This window comes from Castanea sativa, chromosome 11 (genome assembly GCF_040712315.1).
Source record: "Castanea sativa cultivar Marrone di Chiusa Pesio chromosome 11, ASM4071231v1".
Lineage (NCBI taxonomy): Eukaryota > Viridiplantae > Streptophyta > Magnoliopsida > Fagales > Fagaceae > Castanea > Castanea sativa.
In genome coordinates, this window is record NC_134023.1 from 64,482,636 (window position 1) to 64,494,953 (window position 12,318).

Consider the following 12,318-nt stretch of genomic DNA (forward strand, 5'->3'; position numbering starts at 1 on the left):
TAGTTGTGCGTATGATGTGCTGTGCCAAATTTGAAGTTCAGAGAGAGAACCCAACTTGGTCAGGCCCAAGGCATACAGTCTATTACTTTAATGCCCACCTGGTCACAAACCCACGGGTCCGCAATAGAACCATGCGACTAAGATCTTATGGGAATTGGAATTAGATAAATTGTTTCCGATGTGGGATCTCACTAGAATGCAATTGCATAAAATTTTTGTATGGTGTTAAGAATATTAGCCACGGCGAACACCTTTTTACACTGCCAAAAAAGTCTCTAAAAATAGTAAAATACCACGTTCTTAACATGACTCTTACCAATATGAAAAAAAAAAAAGAATAATGCTATTCGTTGTTTATGCTCACAAGAAAGACCCTCAAAATAACACACATTTTAACAATGATGTGAGCTGAAACAGGGAAAGTTTTACTTATAGAGTAGGAAAGTAGAGAAAAGGGTTTCAAAATTCAGTCACTATAATATCCATAGGCACATTATCATCCAACACCTATTATCCAAAAGGGTTTCAAGAAAATGTATGAATATATTGAAGATAACATGAAAAGAAATCACACATAAACTAATAATCAATGATTACTTCCAAAACCTAATTAAGTGGTTGCAAGCAATCATCTGTTATTACAAATCTTTGTTCTTAAAACAAGTCATTTATTTTATGTCATTCATTCTTCAAAGCTTATGATTTCATCCTAAAACATGTTAAAACAGCTGATCAATTCACAAGATACCAAAAGTCTAATAATTTCCATTTATCACAAAATAATTAATAATAAAATTAACCTTATGTGCATACGCCTACCACCTCAAAACTTGGTTAATGGTATCATCCTAGTTCATATTTAGTCCTTCAATGCCTCCTTAATCCGCTTTGCAATGAGCTAATCATGTACCAAATCCACGCTCCATTTCTAGATTCGAAGGGCTGCAGTGTTGTGGTTGATGCAATGGTTGCCTAGTTTGCTAGTCTTTGGAACTTAACTATTAGGGTTCTTGTAGATGTAGATGAAATAGGGGGCTCTTGAGTGGCTGCAAATAATATTTATTTAAAATAATTATTTAATTTTGATAGTTAGAACTTGCACAATAATTTTATGAGATCATTAAATACATGAAAAATTATAATTATCTTTTCATTGGGGCCACTGATAATCAAAAATCATATTGAATTTCATTTCTTTGTCTCAATAACTAATCAAAATCAATTTTTAATTCAATGCAATCAAGTTCAGATTAGAATATATTCATAACCAATGCATATGAAGCTTTCTTCCAAATTAATTGAAACCCTAGTTCTTGCCTAAAATATATCTTTTTTACTCTCAAGTTGCATAATGATCTATTCTTATATGAATTTTCACTCTAAGCTATATGTTATTTTACAAACATGTAAAATGAGATATTTACACTCTTAACAAACAATTTATAGAAAACCATCCATTGGTCTTTGAGTTGAATCAAACCATACTAAACCAAAGGGTTGGATCCTTCAATTCTTTGCACCCCTTAGTGAAAATGGGGTGATGAGGTTTGACAAAAGGGTTAGGCAAGAAAAGATTTGCTCTCTCCCTATCTTGGGAGTATTTACCTAAATACCTCTATATGTACATTTTAAATTATTAAGTGGTATACCGTTAATTGGGAGATGTACACAGTGTAGCTTTTTTCTAACCTTATATATAGTTTTAGTCCTTTTTAAAAAAGGGAAAGGCTTGTGTCCAGTGAAAGTTTTCACTGGACACGGCAGGATTCGAACACGTGTCCAAGAATGGATGCGTGTCCGCAATCTAACGTGTCCAGTGAAAACTTTTACTGAACACAAGCTGCTCCCTTTAAAAAAATATATTTATTTTTTATATATAACTTCCATTTTTTTTTCTTGGAAAAAGAGTTTTGGGAATCTCCATTAATTGAATTTTTGAAAAAGTTAGAAGTAGAAGAATTCACCTTTTTTTCAACTTTTTGAGAATCATTATAAAAAGACTTGCTAAACTTCATTTTTCATTTTTTGAAAATTTTAAAAATTTATTTGATGTAAAGATTTTAAAAACTTCTTTGAGAATTTACTGGAAACATATATTTTACAACTTCTTTCTTTCTTTCATTTTTTTGGGAAAACTTGATTACATAGACAGACTTTTTTGAAGGGGTTGACTCTTTCTTGTAGACTCAACAAGCAAAGTAAACACACACAACTAGGTTAATGCAGTGGTAGAGCCAAAATTTCAATTCAAGGAGGCAAGATTGGAAGTAAAATTAATTCTAGAAATACATCTAATATTACTAAAAATAAATAAAAACTTATAATTATGTAATTGTCATAAAAAATATCCTATAATGGAAACTATATATATTTTTTCATTAATTGATTAATTTATTGTTAAAATTATAGTAATATACCTAGAAAGTCGTATATTATCTAACTATCTTGATTACTTTAAAAAATATTAGATAGAATTCAACTTTCTCTCTATATTCGTTTAATAATTTACTATATGAGCTTTAGTAAAAACCTAGGTATTGAAACTATAAAATAGTCAACATATTGAAAGAAAAAGGATTAGTAGAGGGATTGGACAATCAGGAATATTTCAATGCCTTGTGAAGATAAAATATAAGTAATGTTAACTTCTTCTTTTTTTTTTTTTTGGTAATTCTTTAAATTTAACCGGTTACATGTTTAAATGTCATGAATTTGATACTAACGTAAAAAGTGATGTGAAATGGGACAACTGAATTTCAATTGTTGTGAAATGCCATTAGTAGCTAAGTTAAGTTTCAAGGAAACATTATGTTTATTATGTATTATTTTATGGTATGTGGGGATGGATAAGCAAAATAATCAGATTTGAGGTGAGTTTGATTAAGAGCTAACTGACTGAAATTATGTTTGGAATGAAAATTGAATTGCACAATCATGTACAAGTAGATTTCTTGAATTTGGCAGGGTCAAGTTGACCCATTGTAAAGATTGAAATCAGGTCTTAAACCTTTACTATATTTTCATTTCAAAATATAGATGTTTCAACCTCAACTTTAATAATTCAATCTGCAAATCAAGTTGTAGAACTAGGAAGCACGGTGTGGATTCAGGTTTGGGTTTGGTGCGGCAACACAACAATTTTTAAAAAAGTAGGATGCGGGTGTGGCAAAATATGTTTATTAATTAATTATTAAATATATTTTTATTTACATATTCTATATATTGCTAAGCATTTTTTTCATATAATGTAAACATATATCAATCTAAGAGCAATAGTAGATAATGAAGTGAATACATAATCATTACATGATGTTCATAAATTGGAATACAATATCGAAAGTTTAAAACTAAAACTAAATAAAAGATAAATTTGAAATTAACTTTTTATATATATAAGTATTTTGGCCCGTATTGGGCCCAATTTCAAACAAAATAAGACCAAATCGGGTCCTATTTTAGACCGTTTTGGACCGAATTAGACCACGTTGGTGAAAATAAATAAGCAAATTTGTTGGTGGACGCGCGTGCAGCCACATCCATGGCTGCATAGCACGTCCACATGAATCCAACTCGGGTGCGTCGACCAAAACAGTGTACCCGTGCTTCCTTGTTGTAGAAGAAGAGTGTAGAAATGAACTAGAATAAATAGAGTGAAGGACCTAAAACTGCCCGCATTTGTGTGTGGAGGTGCTTTTTACTTTTTCATGACAGCCCAATGGCAGTAGGTTTGCTAATGATATTGGGTAGTCATGACTCTCTCTTTGAGAGATACACTCCACACTTAATGGTTCTGAAAGAGATGATTCATGCTCATAAAAAACTCAAGGGCTATCCAATTAATGGTACACCATCTGTTTCTTGGTCTTTTCTTTTCTTTTCTTTTCTTTTTTAATGAGCTAAAGACTTTATTGCAAACCAAGGAAAAAAATAAAGAGATCAAATCAAACAGAGCAGCTAGAACTTAATGTAGGACACAATTTACTATTTAATTATTGTAATTTATTATTTTTGGTAGGTAGTTTTATGTAATTTTTATTATTTTATGTTTGGGGTATTTATTTCCTTGTTTTAGGTGTTTTTAATGTTGTTTGGGTTTTATATGCTTTCATAACCGCCTTAGGGTTTCCTAGCCGGCTTTGGTTTACTAGTCACCCTAGGTTTTCTTTTTACTATTTAAACACATTGTACCCTCCAAAGACAATTCGATTTTGAGATTTATAAAAAATTCATACTTTAGCTATTGTTTTTCTCTGGTGGATTCCAAACCTATCACTTTGTGGATTCAAGGAATCCCACGTAGATTCAAGGAATCCCACGTAGATTCAAGATTTACTACCAAAAATTAACAATTACGTGTTTGCTCTATCAAAGAGAGTATTATGTGTGCTTTCTTCAAACTTCGGCAACATCAAAACTTAGCCTCCACAAATATTACATTTACAAAATCAAAGTTTGAACTACTAAGAACATTGTCTAAATATTTCATTGACATATGTGTAATAAAACAAGGCTTGACTATCCTCATCCTATAACACTAGCAGGACAAAGAAAAGTGAATAATAAGCTCCTAATAGAACTAGAAACCAGGTAAAAAAGAGAAATAGTAATAAACATAAAATGAGACAGAGACAGAGAGTAGTTCTAAACAAGAAAAAATAGGCAAAACATGCCGAACAAACTTAAAATGTAGTGGCCAAGATTAGAACAGGGTTCATGTAGAGACATAATGTGAGCAACCATATACATGATGCACCTTCTCCTGCGCTACTCAAATCTTCAGTGCATAGTTGCCTGTAAAATAATGTCAACTTTATCTTAATCTTATGCCCAATTCTACTGTTAATTAGCAAGTCTACATTCGTGTTTTAAGTTGATTTGTAATATCAAATTTGGGATATTTCAAAAAAAAAAAATCACAAACACAAAACAAGAAAACAACAAAGAAAGAAAACAAAGAAAAAAGAATTTTACCTTAGGGAGCAGGAAGAAGATTCCCACAAGTTCTGCATTTTTGTCCACGTTTTTTGAGAACGTGGTGCAAGTTTATCATTGAATGCCAGTATGAGCATTGTTGACATAAACTGCTCATGATGCTCATCCATCAAAATCTTGGAGCTAAATGTCATTCCACATGTTCCGCAATGCTTGATTTCGAAGGTGTGCTTATCAACGTTGTGATGAAAGCATCCGTGAGTGTTCTCAAACGTTTTGTGACAATGGAAATAAGTTGATGGGATGCTCGCTCAAAATGGGATCAAGAATAGAGTGAGAGAGTAAGAGAAAAATATTTTACTTACTCAAAGAATAATCTACAATGACTCATTGTTTACATACGTACAAGTAAAATCTTTTGAATTCAATTTGGTCTTCTTCTATTATTTCTTCTAGTTTAACATTATTGTATTAAACTATATTTATAACTTTACCATTTATCAATCTTTTTTCCTATTTACAAATACCTGGTAAGAGTCACTACAACAAAAAATATTTATTAAAAAATTAGAGTCATTGCAATAGTTTATGCAAAGTGTTGCAATAAAATTTGAGGTAATAAGTTTGTGCTACAAAAAAAAAATCGTTGCAATAAACTCTAAATATTTTAATGACAATTTTGATATAATAACATATTTGTTGATGCAATAAACAATTTACTACTTCAAATATCTTGTAACAATAAACTATTATTTCACGAATTTTATTGTAATAGATTGCAAATAATTGACAAAAATAATTTGGGTCAAGTTATTGCAACGATATATTCATTGTAATAGATATTTTTTCTTATTTTTCATTACAATAGATTGTAAAATAATTGGTATTAGATTATTGTAATAATATATTCATTGTAGTCCCATATTTGTCATTGCAATAGATTATAAAATAATTAATATTTATTTATTGTAATGATATATTTGTTGCAATAAGTTATCACTTTGAAATTTCTATTGTAATAGATTGCAAAATAATTTGTATCAAGTTATTACAACAATTTCTTCAATTTAAGTTATTGCAAAAAAAAAAAAAATTGGTTTGTTCAATTTAAGTTATTGTAAAAAAATTTCTTAATGCAATTTAGTATTAAAGCCTCTATTGCAACTGAAAATTATAAGTTAATTCAAATAATTTTTATTAATGTAATAATTTACACTTTTAAGTTACTATTGCAATGACTTTTAATTTGTAAATGTGATATTATGTCTAATACAACTATACTATTTTTGTTGTATTAACACTAAGAGTCTGTTTGGATAGAACTTATTGCTGAAAACTGAAAACACTGTAACAAAATAATTTTTAAATGTGTGAATAGTATTGTGTGACCCATTTTTAATAAAAAATTACTGAAAATGAAATTTGTGGATCCGTGAACAGTGCATGAATGCACTGTTCACGGAAGAAAGTGTCTGAAAAGTCAGAAATATACGGCTACTGCTCATGAATAGTAGTCGTTTGTCCCCTGAAAAGTGTGCTGCAGCAAAAAAAAAAAAAAAAAGAAGGTGAAACGCAGGAAAGTCAACAAGTGCGGCTGGGGGGAAAAAAAACAGCAAAACGTGAACGCAGCAAAACGTGGAAATAATAAGCTGAATCCAAACGCCCTCTAAGTATTTCTTAGTCAAGCAAGTTATAGAAAAAAAAATCAAGACTAGGGTGAGACCAAGAACAGAGTGTGAGAGACATCTTGCTCTCTATTTATAAAGACTGAGAGAATGACACCCAAGTAGTGTGAATCTAACTTTACAATTTATCATTTTTTTTTTTTACTCCATATACAATTATCCAGTAAGTGGTATATGATATGGTAAAAAAAGAGATAGTAAAAAACATAAACTGAGATAATCTGAACTAGTTTCTGTAGCTCCAGGATCCACCTTCTCCTGCTCTAGTTTCCTGTAAAATTATGTAAAATTTGGAACATTTCAAAAAAAAAAATCACAAACACAAAACAAGAAAACCACAAAGAAAGAAAACAAAGAAAAAAGATTAAAAGAATTTTACTTGCAATAAGAAGTTTCCCACAGGTTCTGCAGTTTTGGTTCCCGTTTTCAGAGAATGTAGCGCAGGTTTGGCATCGAATACTAGTATGAGCGTTATGGACGTGAAACCGCTGATGGTGCTCCTCGACCAAAATGTTGGTGTTGAATGTTGTGCCACATGTTCCACAATCCATAGTTTGGAAGTTGTGCTTAGCCAAGTTGTGATAAAAGCATCCTCGAGTGCTGTGGAATGTTTTGCCGCAAGTGAAACAGAAGTTGACGGGACGCTCATTCGGAACGGGATCGTGGCGGGTACGGTGAGCCATGTCTCTCACTTCTTAACTCTCTGTCCAATGAGCATCTCTTAGTGCAGAGTGTATAAGTATCTCTTAGTGCAGAGTGTGTGAGACCAATAACAGAGTGAGAGTATTTATAGAGACACCGAGTGACTAACATGCAAACAGTGTGATGCCATGTGAGAGTGAGACTAACACTTATAGTTTTCACCGATATGATGAACAATCGAGCATATCAACCTTACTTTTGTTTATTGATGTAGAATGCATTAGTCCTCAATACTTAGAATGTGCATATTTCGGATGTCAAATGCATGAAAAAGGCTTTTGATGCTATTAAGAGACCACCAAATAAGTGTGGTGAATTTTTTTTTTCTTAAATCGCTAGATGATCCAAAGAATCAAACTTTGGTGAAAGGGAGGTCACGCTTTCAGTATTGCTTACTTTACTAAAAATACAAAATTAAATAGTTGTGACGTAATAAGCACATAAATAATTTACAAGTTTTGAATATAGGGAGAGTAAGAGAAAAATATTTTAGCTTCTCTATGAAACACTACCCATTTGTATTTGTGTCTTTGGTCTTCTTTTATATCTTCTAGTTTAACATTATTGTATTAAACTATATTTATCAATCTATAACTTTACAATTTATCAATTTTTTTTCTATTTGCAATTATCCGGTAAGTATCACTACAACAAAAAATATTTGTTACAACGAAAAAAAAATTGTTGCAATAACATTAGAGTAATTGCAATAGTTTATGCAAAGTGTCAAATTGTAAAGTAATTAATATTAGTTATTGTAATGATATATTTGTTACAATAAGCTGTCCCTTTGAAATTTCTATTGTTATAGATTGCAAAATAATTGGTATCAGGCTATTACAACAATTTTCTTCAATTTAAGTTATTGCAAAAAAAATTTCAAAAAAAAAAACATTACTGCAAAAAATATTTGATTTCTAAAATTAAGTGGGTTAGCTTTAGCCATGTGTTATATACTAAAATTTAGATATTTTTTCTACCATTTTTTTTATAAATTCAAGATGTTGTACTTCCACTCAATCCTTTGAAATATATATACACGTCATTATGTATGTTTACACACATGTTGAAAATGTACGATTCATTTTTCATTTTTAGATATGTTACTTACTGATGAGAGAGAGAGAGAGTAAATTAATGAGTAGCAGATAAAAAAATAAAAAAAAGAGCCCCAGATTTGATATGAGATGGAGACCAAAGGGAAATGAAAACTAATGATCTGTTTGGATTGAGGGGGAGTAAAGTAGAGTACAGTAGAATTACCAAAAATTAATCTATTTCAACCAACTCTACTATATTCCCCTTCACTCCCCCTTCAATCCAAACAGACCATAAATCCCAATCCAACCGTAGGGTTTTAGCTGTTTTAAAAAAAAACTTAACCTGCCATCTAACTTGACTCTCCATTGCATTTGAGGGTGTGGACACCGCCACATGACATCCCTTTAGAAAGTTTATATATATATATATATATATATATATATATATATATATATATATATATTAAAAAAATGTTGTGTTTGAGAGTTTTTTATTGGAAAATCATGGATTTTGAAAAGTGAATGAGTTGCCCCTTATTTTGTATTTATTTTAAAGGGAAAATTAAACAAGAAATAAAAATCACTTTTATTTGATTGACTCAATAGATAAGAAAAATAGTCTACGTTCCACCAAGGATGAGTTCAAGGGTCAAATTACATCGTCAAGAGGTGTGAAGCTCCCACGCACACTTAGTATGTCTACTGGTCTCGACTAAGTAACTAAGGGCTATTTGATGTTCAATTAATTATTCGATGAAAACAATATTATTAATTAATTTTATTACATCAAATCAAGAAAGTAGTTAATTTTACTCATATATCTTTTTTAAATCCATAAGAGTATTGTTGTTAGGAGTGTTCATTGTGCAGTTTTGATACGTTCTTATCACTACACTGCAAAATGCAATTCGGCCAAAACCTTCACCGCACCACACCTCAATTTTCCAGTAAATCCAACTGTAGGGTTTTAGCTATTTTTAAAAAAACTTAACCCGCCATCTAACTTGACTCTCCATTGCATTTGAGGGTGTGGACACCGCCACGTGACATCCCTTTAGAAAGTTTTTTATTTATATATAGAAAAAATGTTGTGTTTGAGAGTTTTTTTATTGGAAAATCATGGATTTTGAAAAGTGAAGGAGTTGCTGCTTATTTTGTATTTATTTTAAAGGGAAAATTAACAAGAAATAAAAATCATTTTTATTTGATTGACTCAATAGATAAGAAAAATAGTCTACGTTTCCACCAAGGATGAGTTCGAGGGTCAAATTACGTCGTCCAAAGGTGTGAAGCTCTCACGCACACTTAGTATGTCTACTGGTCTATACTAAGTAACTAAGGGCTATTTGGTGTTCAATTAATTATTTGATGGACACAATATTGTTAATCAAATTTATTACATCAAATCAAGCAAGTAATTAATTTTACTCATATATCTTTTTAAATCCATAAGAGTATTGTCGTTAGGAGTGTTCACTATGTAGTTTTTATCACTGCACATTGCAATTCGGCCAAAACCTTCACCGTACCACACCTCAATTTTCTAGTAATATGTGGTATATCACAGTGCGGTTTGATCGATTTTAGATTAATTGGGACATTTTTCAAAATTTTGGGCTAGATTGACCTTGCTAAAACTTATTTTTCCTTTTATTTTAGACCAATTTAAAAAATGATATTATGATTTTTCTTTATTTTGGGTTAATTAAGAGTACCCCCAACAAATTTTTAAATATGAAAAGGACTAAATTCATATAATATTAATATAAAAAGTATATACTTATACATGGGTGTGATGCAATTTGGTTTTGTAACACAAAATTGCACAAACCCATCTCAGTCTAACGTGAAAAGCCCAAAACCAAATCCCAATATTTTAAAATCCAATTACTTTATTTTACATTTCACTCTCTTTCTCCTTCCTTCTCTCTCTCCACAAAAATCCCCAAATCAAAAACTCCCACCACACAAAAAAAAAAAACCTAACCCTAAACCCCAAAATTCAAAACCCCCCACAAAAATCAACCAAATCAAAGACCAACCCAACAATGGTGTGCATACGCAAAGCCACAATCGACGATCTCTTAGCCATGCAGACCTGCAATCTCTTCTGCCTCCCGGAGAATTACCAGATGAAGTACTATCTCTACCACATCCTCTCATGGCCGCAGCTTCTCTACGTGGCCGAAGACTACAACGGCAAGATCGTGGGCTACGTGCTAGCCAAAATGGAAGAGGAAAGCACCGAGTGTCACGGCCACATCACGTCGCTCGCAGTGTTGCGCACTCACCGCAAGCTCGGGCTGGCGACCAAGCTCATGAGCGCAGCTCAGAACGCCATGGAGCAAGTGTTTGGAGCCGAGTACGTGTCGCTTCACGTGAGGAAGAGTAATAGAGCTGCGTTTAATTTGTACACGGAGACTTTGGGGTATAAGATTCATGATGTGGAGGCTAAGTACTATGCGGATGGTGAGGATGCTTATGATATGAGGAAGCAATTGAAGGGGAAGCAGTATCATGGACATGGACATGGGCATGGGCATGGGGGACATGGGCATCATCATCACCATCATCATGAGCATGGAGGTGGGTGTTGTTCAGGGGAGAGGGTGGAACCAAAAGGGACTGGGAAGAAGTAGGCCAGGGTGAACTGAGGTGAAGTGGTACTGCTATTGGGTTTCTTATTTTTGTTGTATTTTGTTGGGTTCCATTATGTGAGGAATAATGGTTAATGGGTATTTGTTTAATTATACATTGAGCTGAATTTACAATGATGGGCATGGATATCTAATGTTATATGCACTTTTTTTTTTGTGTCAATTGTATTAGATTCAGTTGCCAATGTTATATCTTTTTGGGTCCTGTTTATTGTGATTGTTTTAGTGAGGAATAATGGTTAGCTATGCATTGAACTTAATTCAGCATTGATATCTAATTTTTTTTCACTATTTTTGTGTTAATATTATTGGATTCAGTTGCCAAGATTATATCTCTTTGGGTTTTTTTTTTTTTTTTTTGTTGGTTGTTTTTTTTAGGAATAATGCATAATGACTATTTGTTTAGTTAGGGAGCTCATACACCCCCTGAACTTTCAACTACTGGCCAAAACACCCCCCTAAACATTTTTATTGGCCAATTTACTCCCTAAACTTTACACAGCCGACGAATCAATACCTCTGTTATAGTTTGGTGCTAAAAAACTAACAGGTACACGTGAGATTTAAAAATTAACTCAAAGCTTTCAAAGCTCAAATACCCATCTTCAACCTAAACCCCAAATCTCAAAAACCCAGTCAAGCTCTACCTCCATATCACTGGAAACACCCCAATAATCAAATTGGTCCTCTCCAATAAACTCACTTCTTACTCTTTCATCAAGTCCTCTCAGATTTCAGATTGAAGAACAAGGCGATGGTGATGATGAAGAAGAACAAGAAGGTGAAGATTCTTGGTGGGTTTTGAAAGTTGGGTCCAAGATTAGAGTCAGGGTCAGTTGAAGACTTTTTGTGACCAGTGTTGTGTTGATTTTGTGGCTAATGGTGTTTGGGCAATGAAGTTCTTTACCAACGACAATGAGGACTATAAGGGGTTTGTAGCTAAGTTTCAAGACTTTTTTTTTTGTTTGATAACCTTCAAGACTGTTTGTTTGAGAACACGTATGGTACGAGTAGAATGGAGAATGAGAAGAACAAAGTTAAGGTTTACGGAAAGGATTTCTTGTACAAATTTGCTAATTTTTAAATCTCATGTCTCTAACATGAGTGAACTGTTAGTTTTTTAACACCAAACTAACAGGAGTATTGATTTGGCAGCTGTGTTTAGTTTAGAGAGCAAATTGGCCAATAAAAAAGTTCAGGGGGTGTTTTAGCCGGTAGTTAAAAGTTCAAGGGGTGTATGGGCATTTTTTCCGTTTAGTTATACATTAAACTAAAGTCATGAATATCTTATGTTTGCACTTT

At 32.3% G+C, this 12,318-nt stretch overlaps 1 protein-coding gene across 1 annotated transcript; it reads left to right on the plus strand.

The window, feature by feature from the left end:
* The first annotated feature begins 10,197 nt into the window (after window positions 1-10,197).
* Window positions 10,198-11,187, plus strand: LOC142614817 (N-terminal acetyltransferase A complex catalytic subunit NAA10). Its single transcript, XM_075787452.1, has one exon. It carries the CDS (start codon window positions 10,408-10,410, stop codon window positions 10,996-10,998), a length of 591 nt encoding a protein of 196 aa, XP_075643567.1. The 5' UTR covers window positions 10,198-10,407; the 3' UTR covers window positions 10,999-11,187.
* Window positions 11,188-12,318: the final 1,131 nt, after the last annotated feature.

Coding starts and splice junctions, on each gene's coding strand:
- LOC142614817 (XM_075787452.1), top strand. CDS start 10,408: ATGGTGTGCATACGCAAAGCCACAATCGACGATCTCTTAGCCATGCAG.